The sequence below is a fragment of the Watersipora subatra genome, chromosome 3, assembly GCF_963576615.1.
Source record: "Watersipora subatra chromosome 3, tzWatSuba1.1, whole genome shotgun sequence".
Lineage (NCBI taxonomy): Eukaryota > Metazoa > Bryozoa > Gymnolaemata > Cheilostomatida > Watersiporidae > Watersipora > Watersipora subatra.
Genome location: NC_088710.1, coordinates 74,380,301 through 74,407,111, shown reverse-complemented (window position 1 = coordinate 74,407,111; position 26,811 = coordinate 74,380,301). Strand labels below are relative to the sequence as shown.

The window sequence follows — 26,811 nt, the reverse complement described above, 5'->3', positions numbered from 1 at the left end:
TTTGTAACTCGGAGTTGGCTTCTCGTGAATCAACACGAGCGGAAATTGTGTAGTTTAATTATAGTCGAGCTCGCCGTTTCTAGGGAATTAAGCCTTGTTAAAGGTTAAACCGCAAAAATAGTTCATTGTTATTACTTTCACAAACTTAATTACACCTTTTGTAAAATTTGCCAAAAAAAGTTAAAATCTTTGTTTTTTTGTTTTAAAACAATTACATTTTTAAACCTTTTTTATTTTTACTCGTTATAAAAAATATTGAGACTTTTGCGGAATGATACAAAGCATAAAATGAAGTAATACGGTCTAGCAACACGCAGGGTGTTCGTAGGTGCGCCCGAATGATAAACACGCTGACTTACTAATATGTCACGGATCAATCAAATTCGCAATATAGCATTTGGTGACGAATAACGATTGGCTATAATGGACGATCCACGAATAGAATGGATCAGAAATCAAGCGTATTTAGCTCTTGCCATCACAGAACCAGAAGTCTTTGAGCAGCTACTCGATAGAGATGATGGTGAAGGAGAGAGGAACATTGCAAAATTCATCAACGACACTCCTTCTGATGATGCAGCCTCATTGTTGTTCTACAAAGTGGTCAAGGAAGAAGAAGAAGAAATGGAAGTAGAGTGTGGTACGTATTTTGCAAAAAACAATGCAGTCTTACACGCCTGTTAACTATTAAAAGAGAAAAACGGGATCAGCAGCTAAGAATCAGTTTTATTTATTTCATACTTTATTGTTCATACATTGTTTTACTTTTCTTATAATAATATGTATTTAAAAAAAATTTTGTAAAAAATTCTCAATTTTTCATTACAAGCTTGAGGATGCTTGAGAGGACCTAAATAACAAAACATAGCAATGAGAACCTGCATGCAGGTTTTTGATTTGTAATGTAATAAACAGACATTTCGTATTAACTGATTTTTCATTTTATTTTTAGAGCCAGAAATACCAGATATTGCTGATGAAACAGAGAATAAAGATGCTGGAGAAACCGTGCCTAATGCAGAAGCAGAGACAGCTCCTGTTGTTGGATCTCCTCGAACTGATGACAAAGGCAGCCCCACAGGTGCAGTTAATGTTAACAACGGAGTTTCAGAAAATCTTAATTTTGAATGAAATTATATGCTAGTATCTTTGGTAGTCTGTAATGTGCTTTGGTAAATATGGTACAAATATGTTATAGTCTAGTACACTTATGACCTTTTTACTAGGACTTGACGACGCTGATGATGGTAAGTAAAAGACCAAACTAATTTTTTTACTTATTTGGGCATGCTTCCTTATTGCCTCTTTTGTTTACAAGCTTTTTCTAAAATTGCTATCAACCGTTGTATGTCAACATTTGCCAACCTAACTATGGTTGGTGGCTGCTATGATTGTACAAATTTTGATTGGTGGCTGCTATGATTGTTCAAATTCTGATTGGTGATTGCTACGACTGCCTATCTAATGCATCTGATACCTAATCTGTGACAGCTTGCGAAGGTTTTACTCCAACATCAATCAAGTAATATTTGTCAAAATGCAGTGAGTAACTCTTAACCTCCAATTGTTAGTTTGCTACTTTGCTCGGTTAGTAAAGCCATGCCGTTGCTTTTGTTCAATGTATAGGGCAAATGAAAACAGGTAAAAATACTCCAAGTGAATCTGGAGCCACTCCGAAACCTGTAACTCCTCATGAAGAGTTGGCTGAAACAGAAGCCGTAGCAGAAGATGCTGATGCGGAGAAAGGAGAGGAGGAAGAAGTAGATGATCAACCACCTGGCATGCCCCGTACTGTGAGTTTATGGAAAGTAATTGGGAGACTGTTTTTAATTAATATTATGAGCAATAATCATTTTGCAAGGAAAAGAATGAGTGAAAAATTCCATAAAGATATTATAATTATTTTGTCTTTGTATCAGTTACTCATAAAATCTACTAACTTACAATCATTACTATTGTATCAGTTACTCATAAAATCTACTAACTTACAATCATTACTATTGTATCAGTTACTCATAAAATCTACTAACTTACAATCATTACTATTGTATCAGTTACTCATAAAATCTACTAACTTACAATCATTACTATTGTATCAGTTACTCATAAAATCTACTAACTTACAATCATTACTATTGTATCAGTTACTCATAAAATCTACTAACTTACAATCATTACTATTGCATCAGTTACTCATAAAATCTACTAACTTACAATCATTACTATTGTATCAGTTACTCATAAAATCTACTAACTTACAATCATTACTATTGTATCAGTTACTCATAAAATCTACTAACTTACAATCATTACTATTGTATCAGTTACTCATAAAATCTACTAACTTACAATCATTACTATTGTATCAGTTACTCATAAAATCTACTAACTTACAATCATTACTATTGTATCAGTTACTCATAAAATCTACTAACTTACAATCATTACTATTGTATCAGTTACTCATAAAATCTACTAACTTACAATCATTACTATTGTATCAGTTACTCATAAAATCTACTAACTTACAATCATTACTATTGTATCAGTTACTCATAAAATCTACTAACTTACAATCATTACTATTGTATCAGTTACTCATAAAATCTACTAACTTACAATCATTACTATTGTATCAGTTACTCATAAAATCTACTAACTTACAATCATTACTATTGTATCAGTTACTCATAAAATCTACTAACTTACAATCATTACTATTGTATCAGTTACTCATAAAATCTACTAACTTACAATCATTACTATTGTATCAGTTACTCATAAAATCTACTAACTTACAATCATTACTATTGTATCAGTTACTCATAAAATCTACTAACTTACAATCATTACTATTGTATCAGTTACTCATAAAATCTACTAACTTACAATCATTACTATTGTATCAGTTACTCATAAAATCTACTAACTTACAATCATTACTATTGTATCAGTTACTCATAAAATCTACTAACTTACAATCATTACTATTGTATCAGTTACTCATAAAATCTACTAACTTACAATCATTACTATTGTATCAGTTACTCATAAAATCTACTAACTTACAATCATTACTATTGTATCAGTTACTCATAAAATCTACTAACTTACAATCATTACTATTGTATCAGTTACTCATAAAATCTACTAACTTACAATCATTACTATTGTATCAGTTACTCATAAAATCTACTAACTTACAATCATTACTATTGTATCAGTTACTCATAAAATCTACTAACTTACAATCATTACTATTGTATCAGTTACTCATAAAATCTACTAACTTACAATCATTACTATTGTATCAGTTACTCATAAAATCTACTAACTTACAATCATTACTATTGTATCAGTTACTCATAAAATCTACTAACTTACAATCATTACTATTGTATCAGTTACTCATAAAATCTACTAACTTACAATCATTACTATTGTATCAGTTACTCATAAAATCTACTAACTTACAATCATTACTATTGTATCAGTTACTCATAAAATCTACTAACTTACAATCATTACTATTGTATCAGTTACTCATAAAATCTACTAACTTACAATCATTACTATTGTATCAGTTACTCATAAAATCTACTAACTTACAATCATTACTATTGTATCAGTTACTCATAAAATCTACTAACTTACAATCATTACTATTGTATCAGTTACTCATAAAATCTACTAACTTACAATCATTACTATTGTATCAGTTACTCATAAAATCTACTAACTTACAATCATTACTATTGTATCAGTTACTCATAAAATCTACTAACTTACAATCATTACTATTGTATCAGTTACTCATAAAATCTACTAACTTACAATCATTACTATTGTATCAGTTACTCATAAAATCTACTAACTTACAATCATTACTATTGTATCAGTTACTCATAAAATCTACTAACTTACAATCATTACTATTGTATCAGTTACTCATAAAATCTACTAACTTACAATCATTACTATTGTATCAGTTACTCATAAAATCTACTAACTTACAATCATTACTATTGTATCAGTTACTCATAAAATCTACTAACTTACAATCATTACTATTGTATCAGTTACTCATAAAATCTACTAACTTACAATCATTACTATTGTATCAGTTACTCATAAAATCTACTAACTTACAATCATTACTATTGTATCAGTTACTCATAAAATCTACTAACTTACAATCATTACTATTGTATCAGTTACTCATAAAATCTACTAACTTACAATCATTACTATTGTATCAGTTACTCATAAAATCTACTAACTTACAATCATTACTATTGTATCAGTTACTCATAAAATCTACTAACTTACAATCATTACTATTGTATCAGTTACTCATAAAATCTACTAACTTACAATCATTACTATTGTATCAGTTACTCATAAAATCTACTAACTTACAATCATTACTATTGTATCAGTTACTCATAAAATCTACTAACTTACAATCATTACTATTGTATCAGTTACTCATAAAATCTACTAACTTACAATCATTACTATTGTATCAGTTACTCATAAAATCTACTAACTTACAATCATTACTATTGTATCAGTTACTCATAAAATCTACTAACTTACAATCATTACTATTGTATCAGTTACTCATAAAATCTACTAACTTACAATCATTACTATTGTATCAGTTACTCATAAAATCTACTAACTTACAATCATTACTATTGTATCAGTTACTCATAAAATCTACTAACTTACAATCATTACTATTGTATCAGTTACTCATAAAATCTACTAACTTACAATCATTACTATTGTATCAGTTACTCATAAAATCTACTAACTTACAATCATTACTATTGTATCAGTTACTCATAAAATCTACTAACTTACAATCATTACTATTGTATCAGTTACTCATAAAATCTACTAACTTACAATCATTACTATTGTATCAGTTACTCATAAAATCTACTAACTTACAATCATTACTATTGTATCAGTTACTCATAAAATCTACTAACTTACAATCATTACTATTGTATCAGTTACTCATAAAATCTACTAACTTACAATCATTACTATTGTATCAGTTACTCATAAAATCTACTAACTTACAATCATTACTATTGTATCAGTTACTCATAAAATCTACTAACTTACAATCATTACTATTGTATCAGTTACTCATAAAATCTACTAACTTACAATCATTACTATTGTATCAGTTACTCATAAAATCTACTAACTTACAATCATTACTATTGTATCAGTTACTCATAAAATCTACTAACTTACAATCATTACTATTGTATCAGTTACTCATAAAATCTACTAACTTACAATCATTACTATTGTATCAGTTACTCATAAAATCTACTAACTTACAATCATTACTATTGTATCAGTTACTCATAAAATCTACTAACTTACAATCATTACTATTGTATCAGTTACTCATAAAATCTACTAACTTACAATCATTACTATTGTATCAGTTACTCATAAAATCTACTAACTTACAATCATTACTATTGAGAAAATAGTGAGAGTAGCTGTTACGAGGACCTACATGTACATGTGCTTCAACTTTCTGCCCGAGGATGCTAGAGACTTGGACTCAGTTTATTTTCTGAGAACGACCGAGGGCATGGTACCCCTACCAAATACCATTGGAGAAGCCAACACTTTGCTGCCCGGTTTATTTGAAATAGGCCTGCTGAATGGTCACTCTCTGCTTATGCTCCAGCAAGTCATTAACAAGGTAATGACCCGCATGGTCAAAAGCTGCGTTTACAAGGAAATCTTACTAACAAGTTTGTTGGACATGTTATTTTTAAAAAGAGAGTTTTTCATTCTTGTAGGTGTTCTTACCACTTCTGTCATTCAATGATCAAAAGAATGAAGTACAGCGAACTCCAACCAGTTCAGCTGCTGGAACACGACGGGAAACTGCTGAGGGGAAAAGGCATGTAGAGCCTTCAAAGCGAGTGGCATTGAGAGATGAGTTTTTGATTGCGATGGACAAATTGTCTGCTGGCATTCACAGAACTATTCAGCAAATCGAGGGAGAGGTGGGTGCCAAGGAATAGTTTAAGCTATAGTTATACACACATTTAACTAGGATCTCTTTTTATTTGAACTATAAACATGTTGGAAAACATTTTATTAGGTGTTGAAGTACAAAGAACAGCATTTGGAGCCCATTAAAAACTTTCATCTTCTTTTTGTATTTTAGTTGATTTACTGTTCACGGTCATGCATAAATAGTTTGGCTGTTAATTGTATGCGCTTTGGTGCTAGCAGTATCTGCTTAATAATTAACAGGTGAAATTAGAGGTACCACAATTTGAACTCAAAGATGACAAAGCAGCCAACCTTGCGGATGAGGAGCTGACAGCGCAAGTTGAAGAGATTTGCTCTATCTGGAATCGACAGATCATGGATGCCCTCGATGGCTTGCTAAAGAAAGTGCCAGAAGGTAGGCCTTCTTCTGCTATGCATGGAGAGTCTGCATGAGCCAGATATCACCCACATATTTTTTATTTGCATTTTTGGGGAGCTACTAATACCTTTTTTGTCAGATCAGTTATGCCACTCTTGTTTTCTCATCATCTACTGCACAATGAGTACATGTAGTCTTGCACACCTATAAGTCTTTAAATGTTTATATCTTTTATTCAAAAGTGTATCCAGTTGGTAAAACATAATACGAAGGCTAAGCCAACATATGTGTTGTCCAGGCAACGGCCCGCTGGCTGAGATAGACTTCTGGAGAGACCGCAGTGGTGCCCTTAGTGCCCTTGTCGAACAGCTTAAGCTCCCAAAGATAGCCGCCATTCTCGAGATTTACAATAACATAGACTTAGAGTATCGCCGAGCTGATCTCAACAAATACCATACTGAGGCTAAAGATAATGTGCGCTTTCTCTCTACTCTTGAACGACATTTTAAGAACATCACACACGGTGCCTCATTTCACACTGTTATTGACACTCTGCCCTCAATGATGAATGCCCTGAGAATGGTGTGGATCATATCACGTCATTACAACAGGGACGAAAGGATGGTGCCTCTGATGGAGAGAGTAGCGTGGGTGCTGGCTGAGAGGGTAGCTAGGGTTATCCATGTTCCATCTCTCTTTGAGTGAGCTCTTATTACATATCTTGTTTGTTTTCTGATGACCTGCATGGTCTGCTAGAGCTGTGGGTAGTCTTTTACATGCACACGTTATGTTACCTGCTTCAGCATACCGCTGAGTGTGAGATAGAAAACATACCATAGTCTCTAGAATCACCTACTGTGTTGATGACCATGCACATTTTGTAGTTTGTCAATCGATGAGGTGAAACAGAAGACAACTGAGGCTAAGCTGATGCTGGACACTTGGCAAGACTCGTACATGGAAGTAAGGGCAAAGATAGAGTCCTCCGGCAGAGATGCTAGGTGGGAGTTTGACAAGAGAAGACTCTTTGAGCGCACAGGCTACATGTCACAGATCTGTCAGAACCTTAAGGATATCGCTCAGGTATATGAAATCGGCTCTCATCATGTGACTTGATGGTTTTATACATCTGATAGGTGATCCCAGCCTATCCAAAATACTATTATTCAAAATTCATGTTTCATGTTCTTACATGCCGATATGTTGAGAGTCTGTACAGTCTGTTGTAATATTACAAGCTGATGCGCAGGGTTTGTCGTCTGCCACTAGTTTACTTTCCTACAACAGGAAGTGGGTGTCGCAGTGCTATGATCCGCTAGTTCTACTCGCTATTTTCACTTCCAGATACTCGAAGAGTTCTACAACATTTTTGGACCCGAGCTGAAAGCAGTTACTGGTGATCCAAAGCGTATCGAGGATGTGCTGAAGCGAGTGGATGCTTTGGTAAAGCCTTTGGGAGAGCTCAGCTTTGATCCATTTGCTGTGAAGTCGCAGCATCAGTGGAAGAGTGTGATGGATGCATTCAACAGAGAGGTAGCAGCCATCGAGAGAGAAGCAATCAATTTTATTGATGAATCTTTCAAGAAGCTGAGATCAGCTCAAGGCGCCTTCGATTTGCTGCAGAAGTTCAAGCACATCAGATCTCGCCAAGCTATCAACAAGCAAATGTTGATGAAGTTTGACAATATTCTTGAGCGATATGAAAAGGAGGTATGATCAAGGAACGTGTGAAATCTCCATTATGCTATTTATCTGCATTCTCTCTGTTGACAGTTTGTATTGAGGGTAGAATGTGAGTCAGTTGAATAGCTAAGTTTCTATATTTACATTCCTAAGTTTTGTAAATTATTTAAAACAGTTATAGTTTAAATTTGAAAGTCAATTAAATTTATGTTTTAGATAACATTAAATCATTTGGTTTATTCATCAATGTTGTAATAGTGAAGAGGTTATTTTAAAGGGTTCAGCCCAGCATTTGGTACTGAGAAAATATTTCACTCGATATGAAAGGCGAATGAATTTCAGAGTTTTGCTTTCAAACTAACCCACTATTCTTAAGCTAGAGCTGTTTTAAAACAATTAACACATGTTTGTGGTTACTGGTATTTTCAGGTGAACATAATGGACATTCTTTATCAAGAGGGCAAGCTCGCTCCTCCTCTCTTTAAAAACCAGCCGCCTGTCGCCGGCTCCGTTTTCTGGGAACGATCTCTTTTTTTGCGCATGAAGAACACGATCATAAAGTTTCTAACGATGGAGGACATGATGATGACTGAGAGAGGAAAAGCTGTAAGTCAGTGTGACCAGATCAACAGCTCTAATATCTTGTTCTCTTTAACAAGCATGAGATCACTTTGTCCAATCATTAAGAACACTTTAAGAGTGCTGTCACTCATGATCCTTTCCTGCCAAAGTGTCACACAAGCACAAGTTATTTCTTTTTGAAGCCAGCAGACCTGACATCTTTTGCAGTTGGATATCAAATGTTTTCTCTTAATGACAGGCTCGAGCCAAGTACCTGAGTGTAGCAAGACAGATGAAAGAGTATGAAGACACAAGGTATGCCCAATGGAGAGAGCATGTTGAGCAGGTGCTGCCAGGACTGCTCAAACGCAACCTTCTTGTAAAGCCTCCTGCTGTTGTGGAGACTCTTGCTCTCACCCAGGTACCCGCTATGCAACCAAAGCCTCCGTCTGAGGACAAACCTAGGTCTAGTTCCACCAGGAGATCTGCAGGTAACCAACGCTTTGACAAAATCTTCTCTTCATACCACGAATGGTACACAAGTATCTGCTTTATTTTGCTATGCCCTTTCAGTACTGTACCCATGTAAACTATACCCGTCATGTCACAGGAAGGACTCCAGCCCCTGTGGTGGAGGTGACTCCTCCTGAGGAGCCAAATCCTGAAGTGAACGGTATTCATATATTTATATGCTGCGCCTCGATGGCACACAAGCATTTGTACTAACCGCGTGGCTGCGCTCAAACACTTAACTTAGCATTAATATATTAATTGCTGATGGGTTTGGGTATAGCGACCCTCACCACATGCCCGTTTTTAAATTTCACCAGCACCGCTCATACTGCACAGCCATGTTCGACCATGACTGATTACCTGACTCAGATTATAATAGCAAGTTAAGAAGGACGCTGTTGACAAACAAGATGTGCCACTGCTAGCAGCTGAAGTTAATGCTATGACCACCGATCTTAGCTTTAGCAGATCCGGACACTCTATAGAATTATCTCACTTACAACAGACCTGTATATTCTATAGCTGTATACTCTATGACTGTATAATCTATGGCTGGATGTTTTATTGAAACCTACATTGAGCTGTAATAGACATTACAGCTCAATGCTGCGAGCACTAAAATAGCTGGATATTTTTTATATAGGACACAAAGCTAAAATATATGCAACGCTTGCTTTCCAATCTGTGTATATAATGACTCGTATCAAGCTAACTTGGCACGATTTTAATTAATACTCATCCTCAGCCAGTGCCAGCTGTTGGTATGAGAGTCTCTTTACCTCTCATGCCTAACCTTTTTACCAGCCTTGCTAATGGCCTTAGCTTGAGTGTGTGGGTGTGCCTTTACATGATCACTTGTGTGTGTGTTTGTAGTGAAGGCTGGCTCCAAGGCAACTGTTGATGATGTTGAACCACCAGTAGATTTAGATGTGCTCACAGGTTTGTGTGTCTCTCACCTAATACACTCCTTATCTACGAACCCGTATTCTATACACCCCTTCTCTGTGTTTCGCCTGATACATCCCTTTTTTATACGCCCCTCTTCTTCGTGCACTTTCACCTAATACACCCCTCTTTTCTGTACACTCTCACCTAATACACCCCTCTTCTCTGTACACTCTCACCTAATACACCCCTTCTTCTCCGCACATTCTGCTTTTGTTATTGTCTTAAAATAATCTTTATTTTTTTCATGTACACTCATTCCACTGAGTTCAAAATGCTTTTTTACACTTACCACTAATGCATTGTTTTGATTTGCCTCATTCTGCTAAGATCTTTGTGAAGTTTCTCATTATTTCCGTAATAATTTTAGGTGTACTTTGTCAAGGCTATCATTGCACTCTGAGTAACAAAGTAATACCAGTGCATCATTGCTTATTTAAAGAAAACTATCATTTTTAGAAAAGAAGATTCGGTACCTCGTAGACTTTGATCCTGAGATAACAGAGATTATCACTGAGACGAAGATGATGGAAAATCTAGGATTTTCTGTACCAGAAATAGCGCGTAACGTTGCTCTACAGGAGGACAAGTATATTCAGTACGTCGATGGGCTGAAGGCCATGCTCAAACGCTACCACACCGTACTCCACTCCCTCGGTCACGCTGAGGTTGGTTTTTACTTTATTTTACAAAGCATCTTCTCTAGCACAGGAGTGACCTGTTAGTCACAGGAGTGACCTGTTAGTCACGTCAGTAGAGGATCTTCTGTATCATTAGAGTCACTTGTTAGTCACTTCAACATTTGGTGGAGTCAGAAGATTGTCTTTAACCTTCCGCTTCAGTCTATTGTTCTAGAGGGATGTTAACTTCTAGTCCTTTTAGTTTGTCTCATCAACAGAGTTTATGTTAATATTTTACATTGCTCAAACGCATTGATACAATCAGCTCAGGTTTGCTAACACATTCTGTTGGTATTGCGTTACTTAATTACTTATTGCGTTACATACTCTTGAGTTTATGTACTTGATAGTTTCACCTATCCACTTTAAAACAACATTTAAGGCTTGCTGAACCTTGTCCATACAAACAGACATGTTCACTTTTAGAACTTGCTGCTGGAAGACCATTTGAAAGAGCTGAGACGCTGCATCAGGCCTGGAGCCACTCGACACAACTGGAGCACTCTTGGCATCTTTGATTTCATAGCCAAGTGCAACAACAGCATCGGCAAGTTTGAGTCGCTTGTGCACCAGATACAAAAGAATGCAAATGACATCAAGGAAAGACTCAGTGCCATGGAGTCAACCAACCTTTTCAGGGAGCCTGAGCACAAGTTTGATACCCTTCCATCTTGCAAGGTACTGTATATATGGTTCACCGTCTCTATGCAATGTATTGTTGATCTAGTCCGCAGGCTTCTGTTGATATAGTCTTCCAAGTTACTATTAATATTATAAGCATGATATTAACACAAGCATTTCCACTTCCCCTATTTGTCTAAAATGCAATAATATATTTTCTCATTTATAGGAGTTGTTTGAGCATGTGGAACGTGAGCGTACAAAGGAGTTTGATAGCTTAGCCCTGAGGTATAAAGCTATAGGGCCTCTTTTGGTGAAAATGGAAGGTCTAGTGACCCTCTCCAACAGCGGCAAAAACCCTAAGCTACAGCAGTATTATGCTCACTGGGAGCGCAAGATTTACCAATCTATTACAACGGTATGAAGACTGTTTCTCTAATCTTACAAACAATGTGCAGGCTTTCTCCTTCTGTCAGCCACTTCTATACACGATATGTCAACCTTCTCCTCTTGTCAGCCACTCCTATATACGATATATCAACCTTCTCTTCTTGTCAGCCACTCCCATATACGATATGTCAACCTTCTCTTGTCAGCTACTTCCATACACAATATGTCAACCTTTTTCTCTTGTCAGTCACTCCTATAGACGATACTTCAAAATAATCTCGTAAAACATTGAACATGCGGATATGACAGTTTTTTTCTTTTTTAAGACAAAATCTTCACTCTTATCTCCTCAACGTCAGCATATGCTGTCATTAACACTCACTTTGGCTGCTACAGATGATCTTGCGCAACCTCAAGCACTTCAACGGTATTCTTGTTGGCAACAGACCCCTCTTCCAGATCGACACACTTCTGGCAGCTCCCGATGTTGTTCTTCATCCTGCTGCTAATGAGGTCTACAAGATGACTCTGCAGAGTGTTAGGGACTGTGTGGAAGGGTAAGCTCTGAGTGACGGCCAACGTAACTGTTTCATTAGCTAGCTAACTAACTGCTAGCGTCAAAATTGTATAGCTACATGTCCTTATTTATCGGCTTTTTTTAGGTGTAACAAAAAATAGCATACTGTATTTTACCGTTCCTCATTGCGCTGATTTCATAGAAAATCTCATAAAAACAGTATTGGCATAGACTTATGTGACTGTATTTGGGGGGCACCTGCACTAAATTTCTTCATCTCTAGACCCTTTCTTTGTTAACTATTTGGACACTTGAACTATACAGAAGTGTCTGCACCATCAAACGGTCTTAAACTGTTGAGTGTATATTACCACACAAGTGCAACAGTATCTATAGAGTGTTGAGTGTGTATTACCACACAAGTGCAACAGTATCTATAGAGTGTTGAGTGTGTATTACCACACAAGTGCAACAGTATCTATAGAGTGTTGAGTGTGTATTACCACACAAGTGCAACAGTATCTATAGAGTGTTGAGTGTGTATTACCACACAAGTGCAACAGTATTTATAGAGTGTTGAGTGTGTATTACCACACAAATGCAACAGTATCTATAGAGCGTTGAGTGTGTATTATCACACAAATGCAACAGTATCTATAGAGTGTTGAGTGTGTATTACCACACGTGCAACAGTATCTATAGAGTATTGAGTGTGTATTACCACACAAGTGCAACAGTATTTATATAACTAGATGCGTACATTTGCAGTTGTATTCAACTGAATGTGTATGTAATTATTTAGCGTACGTATTAAACACTCAGGGCTGCAATTAGGTGTACATATGGTGGTTGAAACTTCATTAACAGGACCAAAGTTTTCCCTCGTTGGATGCATGGCACTTGCATCGAGTGTCCACCCCAGAAAGTCGATGGAGAGGATGAACCATATGTCTTCAGTTTCTTCACAGACATCTCTGTCGACCCTCAGCTCATCGACCTTGTTCAGCACATCCAGACAAATGTGAAGAACACTCTGACCAGCCTCACCAAGTACCTCCAGCGCTGGAAGAAGTTCAGACAGATTTGGATCTCTGATAAGGTAGCTGTTACAGGCCTCATCCCACAATATATACTGTTGCCACGATTCTATGCAATGTCAGAAGCGCTGAGCTGAACACATTCAATGAATTCCTTGTACTCTTTTAGCAAGTGAAAGCGGAAAAGTGGTTCAGCAAAGATCCTTCGATTGTCAATTTTGACGACAGATTTCAGTTCTACCAAAAGATTACAGAAGAGATTGAGAAGATGCCAGTTATCAAGGAGCAGGAGTGCATAACTCTGCACATGAATTCATTGCAGCACTCTGTGCACCAACACGTCACCCAGTGGGTGAACATCTATGGCAAACTACTGCACACCTCTGCTTCCACTAGCCTTTACTCTCTCAGGGATGGAATTGAGGTAAGAATCTCCCTACTAGGTAGGAACAAGCGTAAATCATTACTTATCAAATTAAAATTTACTTAGCATCTTGATTGTAACCTTAGATATGGCAGGAGTAAACTGTATATGTAGTATTATGTACATTTATTGATTAGAGACTAACTTCTACTTTCAAAGGAAAGAATGACTCACTTAAAAGCAGAGCATTGGTAATATTTCTGTATGCAGGGCAACAGTAGGAAACGTTACAATGACCAAATACGTACCTGCATAATGTTTACCATGGGAAAAGTTTCGTGAGAGAAGTTATCTTGTGCATCACAATTTATCCACATATAGCAGGATTTGTTTTATCACGATCAGAGGTAATTCCTAGCTTTCGTTAACTGAAATAGTCATGTGATCAGATAAAAATGAAATTTTGCTGTACTAGGAGGAAGCTTGGAGGGGTGCTAATTTTGAACTGCTGAAGTAAACATAGACTACATTACCATTACTACTGCCATATCATATAACAATTTAGTGGATTATTGCACTGAGTGCATTATGTAATCCTTATTGCACTGAGAGCATTATGTAATCCTTATTGCACTGAGAGCAATATGTAGTCCTTATTGCACAGAGAGCATTGTGTAGTCCTTATTGCACTGAGAGCATTGTGTAGTCCTTATTGCACTGAGAGCATTGTGTAGTCCTTATTGCACTGAGTGCATTATGTAGTCCTTATTGCACTGAGTGCATTATGTAGTCCTTATTGCACTGAGAGCATTATGTAGTCCTTATTGCACTGAGAGCATTGTGTAGTCCTTATTGCACTGAGTGCATTATGTAGTCCTTATTGCACTGAGTGCATTATGTAGTACTACATCACTGAATGCATAATGTAGTCCCTATTGCGCCGAACCAGATGCATTATAAATTAAACAGCGGTGATCTCCTCATCGACAGACTGAGGCAGATCCTACAAGGTAACACAACTTGATAAATGTAGCAAATAATGTTATTTGTTAAGATCTTTAGGAAAGATAATAACCTACTTTTGTAGGGGCAACAGCTCTTACCCACACGTCCATGACTGTAGGTCTGTGACAAGCAGAGTACCCGCTGCCAAGGCATGTGTTTTGTAGGATTCAACTTGGGTGGGCTTCACAAAGGCTTGTTTATGTTTTTGTTGCAGAAAAGAGCTGAGGATCTGACCAGAGTTCCAACCACTTTGGAAGATCTCAAGTTTGTACTCGGCACAATTTCTGACATCAAGACAAGCTCTTTGGATGTGGAGACAAGAATCAGGGATATGAAGGAGAGATACAGAGTCCTCCATACATACAACTTGCCGGCAAGTTATTCCCATTTCTTCTAGTCAGTCGCTTTGGGTTATAAATGGGAAAAAACTAAGATTGACCAATGCATCACCACGAGCTCAAATTTTTACACTTTTACTTAGCCACTCTGACTTGAAACACTAGTCTTACCTGCGGTGTATGCAAAAATCTCCTCGGCATATTTTCGGTTTAGTTAGATGTAAGACTCTATTGGCAGCGAGCATGACGTATACTCCGTCATTTTGTATTCTTTGTATAGCCTAAGGACTTGTTACACATATATAAATTTGGCTACAGTAGTTTTCTACGGAATTATGGCCGTTAGGTGTAACATCAACCTGTTGCAGGTGACGGAGGAAGAGAGGCTACTGGTTGAAACTATATGGTCTAAGTGGGAAGACCTTGTGCTAGAGAGCAAGAACGTCGATGCCAGTCTGGTTGTTGTAAAGAAGAAGTTCACAGAGATCACAACTGTACAGATTGGAGACTTTGGCTCGCAGGTTCAGCAGTTTCAGGACAAGTTTAAGATGTATGGACCGGGAGCTATTGGAAGGGACTTGGATAAAGGTATGTATTGTCTGTTTCTTTGCTAGAGTAAGTCAAGTTATAACATGCAATTTTATCCTCTTTAAGAGGTTAAAATTATTTTACCTGGATAAAGTAATTGTATTTTGGCTCAACCATTTTGATTGCATATTCGGCTCTCTGTATGCGGTAGTTTACAACTGATCATGGATAACATTAGAACATGTTAGCTTTATGTGGAGTATGTTAGCTCTATGTAGAGCATGTTAGCTCTATGGAGAGCATGTTAGCTCTATGTAGAGTATCTTAGCTATATGTGAAGCATGTTAGCTCTCTGTAGAGCATTCTAGTTCTATGTAGAGCATGCTAGCTCTATGTAAAGCATGCTAGCTCTATGTAGAGCATGCTAGTTCTATGTAGAGCATCCTAGTTCTATGTAGAGCATCCTAGTTCTATGTAGAGCATGCTAGCTCTATGTAAAGCATGCTAGCTCTGTGTATAGCATGCTAGTTCTATGTAGAGCATGCTAGTTTTATGTAGAGCATGTTAGCTGTACCTCATACAACATTGCTGCCTGCAGGCATGGAGCTAATGAAACAGTACAGGGAGGAACTCGGCAAGTACGAAGCTGAGCAGAGAGAACTTGCCAACGCAGAGAAACTCTTTGACCTGCCTATCACTCAGTATCCAGAGCTTCTGTCAGCCCAGAAAGAGATGAAGGCTTTAGAGCAGATCTACCAAATCTATGACGAGCAAAAGGTAATCTTGGAATTAGTCCGCTGTGAGAGAGGTTTGGGGAGCATCAAACAGTTCATGAGCTCACAGTGGATTGTAGGCTACATTGCGTCAGATTCACTTTAGTGTAAATCCCTTTTCTTATTATTTCAGCCTTCAACATCCTCAACAGATCAACCATTGCTCTCTGTGTTTGGGTTGTCTCTGTCATCATTTGTGGAAAACCAAATGTCAAAATTTCAACTTATTTAAAAGTGGTACCAGATCAGCTTGAGGTACCTTTCGCATACTTGGGTTAACATGTTGAATATGTTTATGTAGAAAGCTCGAGAGCAATGGGCTGAAACCCTTTGGGCCAATCTCAATGTCAACGTTTTATCAGACGGTATAGAAGCCTTCATGAAGAACTTGAGGCGACTTCCTCGTGATGTGAAAAATATGCCCGTGGCACGCATGCTCGATGAGATGATGAAGGAGTTTCGCGACTCTCTGCCCTTGTTTATGGACCTCAAACATGAGGCTCTCAGGACAAGACACTGGAATGAACTGATGAAAAAAACTGGTCAATCATTTGAGATGAACCCAGACACCTTCACCCTCTCTAACATATTTGCTATGGAGCTCCACCGATACAGCGAGGCCATCGGTGAGATTGTGACGGCTGCCACCAAGGAGTTGAGCATTGAGAAGGTCTGTTCTTTGCAGGAAACCTGTTTATTTGTAACATTTGCCGTGCACTTGCTGGTAGGATGGCTCAGGTTATTAGCTGTAGTGGGCTACACTGATATACATATGTCGTTGAGGGGCTTTCATTAAGCGACATTCCTAATCTTGTGTGATCAAGTTACCACATACCGACAGCCGATGACTAATTGCGATTCATATCTTTTCTGTGACCTTACATTTTAGCAATCTCTATCTATAAGCTCTGCAGACTATTTCTGCTACAGTATTGACAATTCTGCTACTATTACCAGCGATAAAACTATTATTGCTACTAGTACATTTGATAGTTACACTGTTCATAACAATACTACTACGAGTAACACTACTTGTGTTGCGATTACTACCATTGCCAGTAACCCTACTATTCCTACTACTACTAATAATAACACTACTACTATTGCCACTTGGTCTGTAGGAAACCAGTTTGGTTAGCATTGATAAACTCATTGGTTCCCGCTGATGTCCTGCTAAGTTGTTAATTTGACCTGTTATGTTAACTTGTTAATTGTCATCGTATCAGGGAGTGAAGGAAGTTGAAGAGACATGGCAGTCGATGAAGTTCAACGTAGTCAAGTACATGAAGGGTACATCAGATCGAGGGTATATTCTTGGTGCTGTCGATGAAATACTCCAAATGTTAGATGACAACGCTATGAATTTGCAGTCAATGTCAGCATCTCGTTTCATCGGTCCATTCATGAATGCTGTACAAAATTGGGAGAAGAGCCTGTCTCTAATCAGTGAAGTCTTGGATGTAAGTATACAGTGAGATAGGGTTGACTGTCGCAGCTTCTCCTCATGCTGATTAAGTATCTTATAAGCTTTCCTCTCTGTAATTCTCTTTAAAAAATTATTCTGGATGTTCTACCCAGAGGCTTGGGCGGTGCTCTTGTAAGCGCCTTAATCTATTTTTTATATTATCTTTAGCCACGATCTCTTGCTATCATCTGTGTAACTTAAATAGCTTTATCACTGGAGATTTCCTCTGTGACGCCTTGCAATTACTTCAACTCTGTATAGCAATGTCACTTTAGATATGTGACATTTCATGGTCAGTGTCTCAGTATGCCTCATGACTATAATAGAACATTAATATTTATTACACTCCCCCTGCCATTGTGTGCTCAAAAACCAGATGGTAATTGTTGCTTATTAGGATTGGTTTGATTGTATCTATGCCCAACTAGTCCATAAAATCTGTTAGAATATCCAAGTATGCTGTTTATTCTTTTTTTGCAACTTTTTGTTCACGGTTTGTTGTTACTAAATAGTTTAATGTTGTTGTCAGTGATTCTTGTCTGGAACTTGTGTTATAAAGTCGTGGTATGCTCTCGCCTCAACACTTGATTAGTGTTTGTGTCATTCCTAATAACATGTGGATGTCTTGTTAGTTTACTCAATACATTGAGAGTGTTGAGTGGCTCTCTTGCAGGTTTGGATGCTGGTACAGCGAAAGTGGATGTATCTCGAGGGGATATTCATTGGTGGAGATATTCGCTCTCAGCTGCCAGAGGAGGCTAAAAAGTTTGATCAGATAGACAAGACTTTCAGGGGAATCATGAATGAAACATTCAAGCAGCCCAATATAAAGATCGGTATGTTTTATGATTGTGCAATAGTCTCAAAATGTTTATTAGGAATTAAATTTATGTAGAGATGGATATTCAGAAACCCTGCCTAAAAGACTCCATAACCTTAGGGAAATGTTTGTGGGTTTTTAGCATGTCACGCTAACAACCGCCTCATGGACCTGGAGATGATCAGTGAGGGCTTAGAAAAGTGCCAGAAATCACTGAACGACTATCTTGACTCAAAACGAAATGCATTCCCACGGTTCTTCTTCATTTCTGATGATGAGCTGCTGAGCATTCTGGGTAGCAGTGATCCTGAGTGTGTCCAGGAACATATGATCAAGGTATGGTGTGTGTTAATCGTATCTAATCAATAAGTAACACGATTAAATAGGTTAGAGTCTTTTGGTGGAAAGATGACACATTGCTTGAACCTGACCCATCTTATACAGAAAGTAGAGGTAAGTTTAATACCTACAATCTAACGGTTCTGGCAGATCTTTGAAAATCTCAAGATTTTTACTTCTTATTAAGATCCTTGTCATTACTTACAGATTTGTCATTACCTACAGACTTGTCATTATCTAGATACTTGTCTTTATCTAGATCTTTGTCATTATCTAGATCCTTGTCATTATCTAAATACTTGTCTTTATCTAGATCTTTATCATTATCTAGATTCTTGTTATTATCTAAATACATAAATGTACTTGTCATTATCTAAATCCTTGTCTTTATCTAGATCTTTGTCATTATCTAGATTCTTGTTATTATCTAAATACATAAATGTACTTGTTATTATCTAAATCCTTGTCTTTATCTAGATCTTTGTCATTATCTAGATTCTTGTTATTATCTAAATACATAAATGTACTTGTCATTATCTAGATCCTTGTCATTATCTAGATCCTTGTCATTATCTAGATCTTTGTCATTATCTAAATACATAAATGTACTTGTCATTAACTAGATCCTTGTCATTATCTAGATCTTTGTCATTATCTAGATCCTTGTCATTATCTAGATCCTTGTCATTATCTAGATCTTTGTCATTATCTAAATACATAAATGTACTTGTCATTAACTAGATCCTTGTCATTATCTAGATCCTTGTCATTATCTAGATCTTTGTCATTATCTAGATCCTTGTCATTATCTAGATCTTTGTCATTATCTAGATCCCTGTCACTATCTAGATCCTTGTCAATATCTAGATTCTTGTCATTATCTAGATCCTTGTCATCAAAAAACAGCTAGCAGATTCAATCTGATAATTAAAAGCTCATTTCTATATACTTTTATGTATCTATCTCAGTATGAGATAGGATGTATCTACATGGTAGGATGATTATTGATGTATCTACATAAAAATAGTAATTCAGTATCTTCACTGTTTTATATATCTTTCCAAGAAACCTGCTGTATGACACTTTAGGCTTCATAGCTACTTCTGGCACTAGCAGTAGCTATTAACCTAGCTCCAGCCTTCCAGGCATTAGATTCTCTGTTGAATGTTTTACTAAGCGAGAATACTAACTTGTAGATGTTTGACAATATTGCTGCTCTCAAGTTCTCCAAAAACCAGACGAACAACGAGGTGACCGCTTTAGGCATGATATCCGCTGAGAAGGAAGAGATGGAGTACAGAACAACTGTGGCTGCAGAGGGCAGAGTTGAAGATTGGATGACAGAAGTGTTGAATGAGATGAGGCGCACGAATCGCCTCATAACTAAGGAGGCTATTTTCTACTACGGTGCTAACAATAAAACCAGGTGTGACCGATAACTCATTCTTTAATTTGCAATTCACCTCAATTTGTTTCTGAAATTTACTTACAACCTGTAAGCCATACTAACTCATTGCGCCTCGCTTACAGGGTGGAGTGGATAAAACTCTATCAGGGAATGGTTGCTCTTGCTGGCAATCAAATCTGGTGGACATGGGAAGTAGAGGATGTGTTCCAGAAGGCTAAGAAGGGTGGAAAAACTGCCATGAAGGTGAGCGTATTGTAGATAATCTTCAGATTTAACATTGAACTGAGCGTTATTGAGCATTGTAATTAGATTATTCACTCATTTTACTAGCAGGACCTTCTACTACTCAAGTTCACCATGAATTTAACTTTATGAATCGGTGAGTCAAATACTAGCTGTTGCTCTATAACAGGACTATGCCAAGAAGCTGCACAAGCAAATTGATGATCTTGTGGTTGAGGTCAGATCTCCTTTGAGCAAGAATGACAGATCTAAGTTCAACTCTGTTCTCATCATAGACGTACATGCAAGGGATATCATCGATTCATTTGTTCGAGACAGGTAGATTTTAACTTCACAGTTTCATTTCACTGAGTTTACCCATCTTAATTCTTGCTTTAATTTTAGTATCACTCACTCTTAGTTTGCCAATCTCCTTAGGACTGTATAAACCTAGTGATGATGCGCAGCAGTGAGTTTGTCAGCTAAATCTTTATTGGTAACTGTGGAGTATTTGAAACAGAAAGGTGGATGGGCATCCGAGTAACTGACAAGATGAATGGTTGGTTCCCTGAGTGTCCGATAGTCTTGTATGATAATTGTGGCTAACTGCAGCCTTTACTCTACTTCCTACCAGTATCCTGAATGAGAGAGAGTTTGAGTGGGAGAGCCAATTGCGGTTCTACTGGGAGAAGGAGCCAGATGAACTGATGGTAAAGCAGTGCACGGGCACATTCGGCTATGGCTACGAATATATGGGCCTCAATGGCCGCCTCGTCATTACCCCACTCACTGACAGAATTTATCTGACACTCACTCAAGCCTTGAGTATGCAGTTAGGAGGGGCACCTGCTGGCCCTGCCGGTACTGGCAAAACTGAGACTACAAAAGATCTGGCGAAGGCTCTTGGATTGCTTTGTGTTGTCACTAACTGCGGAGAAGGGATGGACTACAAGGTACAGCTGAGACTACACAAAATATATTGGAATGCTCATTTTACACATCTGCTTCTTTAATTATTGTTTGTTTTGTGTCTAATTTTGATAACTTTAGATTATGTCACCAATATGAATTCTTCATCCGGTTTTTTGAGCTTTTCTTTTTTGTGAAGACCAATGAAGTGGAGATAGATTTTGGATGGGCTAACGTAAATACAGGTAACGGCATAAAAAAGTGGTACAGCGAATATATATATCTACTTGTAGGCAGTAGGAAAGATTTTCTCTGGTCTCTGCCAGTGTGGTGCCTGGGGCTGTTTTGACGAATTCAACAGGATAGACGTGAGTGTCCTTTCTGTCATCTCAACCCAGCTCAGCACCATTAGACAGGCTCTCATAATGCAACTCACCAGATTCCATGTAAGTTGCCAGTCACATGTTTTATAGCTTTCGACCATTGTCTTAGCTTTGCTACCATTTGATTCATTACTGGGATGACCTGCTGCCAGTGATACGCGCTATACAGGGCACTTGCCTGTCTTGCAAGTTGCCAGAACTATCATACAATGTTTAAATGCATGTAATGTTTAAGTATGTAATTTACAAAGACTTCTGTAATGTGTGTTGTCAAAACATTTTGATCTGTATTTATAGTTTGAAGGCCAAGAGATAGCCATTGATGGTCGTATGGGTATATTTATCACAATGAACCCAGGCTATGCTGGTCGTACAGAGCTGCCTGAATCAGTGAAGGCTCTATTTAGACCTGTCGTCGTAATTGTCCCTGACCTTCAGCAGATCTGTGAGATTATGTTGTTCTCTGAAGGATTCCTTTTGGCTAAGGTGCGCATTTCTCTTCTCTTTCAGTTTGTTGCGCTACAGTATGGTGCATATTTTGTGTGAACATAGCTTTAACAATCAGCGTGGTACATTGTCGGCCATGCCCATCTCACAACTTTTCTACCAGTTGGTAAGGAAGGTTTGCATGGTGTGTGTGAAGTTTGCAGAAGAAAGTTTTCAGGTTTATATTTGTATTTTTTATGTCTGAGACTTCACTTTCTGAGGAGCGTCACTTTCATAAAGTTTTTCTCTCAAACTTGAGGAAACAAACAGAAATGAGCTAAACTCCGCCTACCAGTAGACACAGTCTGCACACTGTTTCTGCCAGTTGGTTTTCACTTATCCCAGTTTTTGTAAAAATGAAGAGGAATTGAAAGATGCTACAGAAGAAAAGCTTAATTTATGTTCCTATAGTAGGGAAGCCTTGATGTCTGTATGTTATCGCAATATGTTGGCATGCAATGCAGGTGCTGGCTAAAAAGATGACGGTACTCTACAAGCTTGCCAAGGAACAGCTCTCTAAGCAATACCACTACGACTTTGGCCTCAGAGCCCTCAAATCTGTTCTTGTTATGGCTGGCGAGCTGAAGAGAGGCAAGTAGTTGTTATGACCTTATGCTCAATACCTTTCTCATCTAGCTGAACTTGTGCAGGTAGTCGCCGAGTGTCACATGATCACTCATGTGACCAAGCAGTGCAGATCTGATGAACATCAGCTACCTCTACAATGTAGGTTCACCTGACCTGTCGGAGGATGTCGTGCTTATGCGTGCCCTGAGAGACATGAACCTTCCCAAATTTGTATTTGAGGATGTGCCACTCTTCCTCGGCCTCATCCAAGATCTTTTCCCAGGACTCGACTGTCCCAGAGTTCGTTATCCTGACTTTAATGACGCTGTTGAAGGAGTGCTCAGAGACAATGGATATTTGGAGTTGCCTGATCAGGTTTGCTTCATCGTTTTGCTTGTAGCTTATGTTTAGAAGTCATTTATAGCAGATATTATAATAGATCCTGATGTGTTTCCTGCGCAACTCAGCTCATCGAGCAACACATATCTGTTCAAGAATTGGTAAATGATTGCATTTATTTACAGGTGGACAAAGTGGTTCAGCTCTATGAGACAATGATGACGCGCCACACGACTATGATAGTCGGACCTACAGGAGGAGGCAAATCCGTAGTCATCAACACCCTCGCTCAGTCTCAGACTAAACTCGGCTGCCAGACAAAGCTTTTCACTATCAATCCAAAAGATAGGAGCGTCATTGAGCTTTATGGTACATAATTTTTTTGTATCAGCTTGATACAGTATGCTCGGTGTGAACATACACTGACCTGTAGTTACCTTGATACAATATGCTTGATATGAACATACATTGACCTATAGTCAACTTGATACAGTATGCTCGGTATGAACACACATTGACCTGTAGTCACCTTGATACAGTATGCTCGGTATGAACATACATTGGCCTGTAGTCACCTTGTACAGTATGCTCGATGTGAACACACATTGGCCTGTAGTCACCTTGATACAGTATGCTCGGTATGAACATACATTGGCCTGTAGTCACCTTGTACAGTATGCTCGATGTGAACATACATTGGCCTGTAGTCACCTTGATACAGTATGCTCGGTATGAACACACATTGGCCTGTAGTCACCTTGATACAGTATGCTCGGTATGAGCATACATTGACCTGTAGTCACCTTGATACAGTATGCTTGATATGAACATATATTGGCCTGTAGTAACGCAAGGCTCATTCATGGGCTTCCCTAGTAGCTTAAAAGAAGTGGCTTGTTTTAGGTATTTTGGATCCTGCCACTCGTGACTGGACAGATGGTCTGCTGTCTAACATTTTCCGTGAGATCAACAAGCCGACAGATAAGAATGAAAGAAAGTACATCGTATTTGATGGAGATGTTGATGCGTTATGGGTGGAGAACATGAATTCTGTTATGGATGACAATCGTTTGCTAACGCTAGCCAATGGAGAGAGAATTCGTCTGCAGAAGCATTGTGCTCTGTTGTTTGAGGTAATCAATTTTTCTCAAGTGTCTGCTGCTTTGCTGTTACAAACATATGTAACGTCTGCATAGATAATTATATTATCATTATATAACTACGCATTATATAACTACGCTTTATCTAACTATGCATTATATAACTACGCATTAGATAACTACGCATTATATAACTGCACATTATATAACTACGCATTATATAACTGCACATTATATAACTACGCATTATATAACTACGCATTAGATAACTACGCATTATATAACTGCACATTAGATAACTACGCATTATATAACTGCACATTATATAACTACGCATTATATAACTACGCATTATATAACTACGCATTATATAACTACGCATTATATAACTACGCATTAGATAACTACACATTATATAACTACACATTACACAACTACACATTATACAACTACATATATGCACTAATATGCACAGCTTTGATGCTTCTCATCAATCCTTACATGTTCTGTAGGTGTTTGACTTACAATATGCCTCGCCCGCTACTGTCTCCCGATGTGGCATGGTTTATGTGGACCCTAAAAATTTAGGCTATGAGCCATTTTGGAAGAAATGGTTGAATGGGAGAAACAGCAAGCAGGAGAAAGAGTGGTTAGGACAGCTGTATGAAAAGTATGTGCCTATTTGCATAGACATGATCATAGAGGGCTTCGTAGATGGCAAACAGGGAGAGAAGATGAAGACCATAACACCTCTGACTAACTTGAATCTTGTGAGTACATACACACTGCTCAAGAAGTAGGAGGACAACTACTCTTGTTTTTGTCACAGGTGACTGTTGAAGAGGTTTTCTATTAGTTAGAATCTTACTATTTTGATAAAACTGAGTTTATTATGAATTTATGCAGGTGACACAACTGGCGAACATGCTGAATGCCCTTCTGGTCAAAGAGCAGGCAGAGTTTGAGCACCTACATGCGCTTTTCCTCCAGTGCCTCTACTGGTCGACAGGGGCAGCCCTCCTTGAGGATGGTCGTGTCAAGTTTGATAACTACATTCGTAACATGTCAGGCTTGACCCAGATTGAAGGCAAGAGGGCAGGACCAGGTGGGTGCATGCAATCGCATTGCTTTCCTTTTAGTTTTATGGATATTCGTTACGCTATCCTGAGACAACATAATCGCTTGTTTTCCTGCCATTCCGCCTTGAAACAACTTACACGCTGTTCTGCTAAGTTTTTCTTAGTATATAGAACACTAGAAGAGTACCAGGCACTATCTTGTACAACCATTTCTGGTACAAAGGCTTCTTTTATTGCTGCCAAGAGTTTTCATTTCTACATGGTTAGTTTCTTGTAAGCCAAACATTGCCTACAGGTGAGATGCCTAGTAATTCATCACTGTATGAGTACTTCTGGGACACTGAGACCTTGGAGTGGGTTGCGTGGAAAGACAAGGTGACTGCCTACATTCATGATCCGGATAGAAAGTTTCCAGAGATACTTGTGCCTACAGTCGACACAGTCAGAACAACCTGGTTGGTTGAAAATCAAGTGCGCATTAAGAGACCCGCTCTTCTTGTTGGTGAAACAGGAACTAGCAAATCAGCTACGACTCAGAACTTCCTCAGAGGTCAGTCGTACTTAGCATAGTAGCTTTTAAAAATGGCCTATATAAAGCTGTGTATACCAAAATGTTAAGAGATTGGTCATCAGGAGGTGTGACTGTGCGTAGGACCCAGCACGCTGATGTCCCTGATGCAATCAATTCTTTAGACCAATAACTGCGAGTGTGTAATGACTATATTCTGTATTCTGTTACTTTAGGTCTAGACAAAGAAGCCTACCTGTTGTTGCTTGTCAACTTTTCTTCAAGAACCACTTCCATGGATGTACAGCGTAATTTAGAGGCAAATGTAGAGAAGCGAACTAAGGACACATACGGACCACCACCGGGGAAGCGTCTGCTCATCTTCGTTGATGACATGAACATGCCGCAAGTAGACACTTACGGCACACAGCAACCAATCGCTCTTCTCAAGCTTTTGCTAGAAAGGGGAGGCATCTACGACAGAGGCAAGGACCTTAACTGGAAGAACCTTAAAGACATCGGCTACCTGGCTGCCATGGGTCGAGCTGGTGGAGGAAGAAATGATACGGACCCGAGATTTGTGTCCCTCTTCTCAGTTTTTAACATGACATTCCCTTCAGAAGAGTCACTCTTCCTGATCTACACCTCCATTCTTAAAGGACATTTGCAACCCTTTGAGAAAGCGCTACAAGGTTAGTTGCTGTCAGAGAAGCTGCTTCTTGAGAAGTATGAGATAGCCTGAAATAAGGTGCTGTACATAACACTGCCTATGATCGCAATTAGATTTACACTCCAAGCCTGATAGTGTAC

The 26,811-nt window shown here is 38.0% G+C and overlaps 2 protein-coding genes across 2 annotated transcripts in view; both read left to right on the top strand.

Annotated features, from left to right (window-relative positions):
* The first annotated feature begins 413 nt into the window (after nt 1–413).
* Nucleotides 414–1,131, top strand: LOC137390983 (uncharacterized). The gene is made up of 2 exons (XM_068077297.1): nt 414–640; nt 953–1,131. Exons 1-2 carry the CDS (start codon nt 424–426, stop codon nt 1,129–1,131), a joined length of 396 nt encoding a protein of 131 aa, XP_067933398.1. The 5' UTR covers nt 414–423.
* A 644-nt stretch (nt 1,132–1,775) lies between these two features.
* The window catches only part of LOC137391871 (dynein axonemal heavy chain 10-like), a 54,285-nt gene continuing 29,249 nt past the window's right edge, over nt 1,776–26,811 (top strand). Inside the window, exons 1-36 of the mRNA XM_068078418.1 lie at nt 1,776–1,793; nt 5,516–5,740; nt 5,841–6,050; nt 6,304–6,457; nt 6,720–7,122; nt 7,306–7,504; nt 7,766–8,131; nt 8,534–8,710; nt 8,925–9,086; nt 10,588–10,791; nt 11,230–11,481; nt 11,654–11,842; nt 12,211–12,371; nt 13,199–13,430; nt 13,538–13,792; nt 14,952–15,110; nt 15,444–15,663; nt 16,202–16,380; nt 16,678–17,046; nt 17,603–17,836; nt 18,515–18,677; nt 18,804–18,997; nt 20,197–20,426; nt 20,531–20,651; nt 20,821–20,969; nt 21,265–21,583; nt 21,833–21,985; nt 22,220–22,408; nt 22,873–22,999; nt 23,139–23,350; nt 23,500–23,683; nt 24,218–24,447; nt 24,927–25,184; nt 25,321–25,519; nt 25,789–26,043; nt 26,238–26,693. Of these exons, the coding sequence (XP_067934519.1) occupies nt 1,782–1,793; nt 5,516–5,740; nt 5,841–6,050; nt 6,304–6,457; nt 6,720–7,122; nt 7,306–7,504; nt 7,766–8,131; nt 8,534–8,710; nt 8,925–9,086; nt 10,588–10,791; nt 11,230–11,481; nt 11,654–11,842; nt 12,211–12,371; nt 13,199–13,430; nt 13,538–13,792; nt 14,952–15,110; nt 15,444–15,663; nt 16,202–16,380; nt 16,678–17,046; nt 17,603–17,836; nt 18,515–18,677; nt 18,804–18,997; nt 20,197–20,426; nt 20,531–20,651; nt 20,821–20,969; nt 21,265–21,583; nt 21,833–21,985; nt 22,220–22,408; nt 22,873–22,999; nt 23,139–23,350; nt 23,500–23,683; nt 24,218–24,447; nt 24,927–25,184; nt 25,321–25,519; nt 25,789–26,043; nt 26,238–26,693 (7,801 nt within the window). The 5' untranslated portion in view covers nt 1,776–1,781. The remainder of the gene's footprint in view (nt 1,794–5,515; nt 5,741–5,840; nt 6,051–6,303; nt 6,458–6,719; nt 7,123–7,305; nt 7,505–7,765; nt 8,132–8,533; nt 8,711–8,924; nt 9,087–10,587; nt 10,792–11,229; nt 11,482–11,653; nt 11,843–12,210; nt 12,372–13,198; nt 13,431–13,537; nt 13,793–14,951; nt 15,111–15,443; nt 15,664–16,201; nt 16,381–16,677; nt 17,047–17,602; nt 17,837–18,514; nt 18,678–18,803; nt 18,998–20,196; nt 20,427–20,530; nt 20,652–20,820; nt 20,970–21,264; nt 21,584–21,832; nt 21,986–22,219; nt 22,409–22,872; nt 23,000–23,138; nt 23,351–23,499; nt 23,684–24,217; nt 24,448–24,926; nt 25,185–25,320; nt 25,520–25,788; nt 26,044–26,237; nt 26,694–26,811) is intronic.

Excerpts from the sequence above, each read along its gene's own strand:
- LOC137390983 (XM_068077297.1), top strand. The coding sequence starts at position 424 with ATGGACGATCCACGAATAGAATGGATCAGAAATCAAGCGTATTTAGCT. Across the intron at positions 641-952 it reads AGAAATGGAAGTAGAGTGTG|AGCCAGAAATACCAGATATT; the intron begins GTACGTATTTTG and ends TTTTATTTTTAG.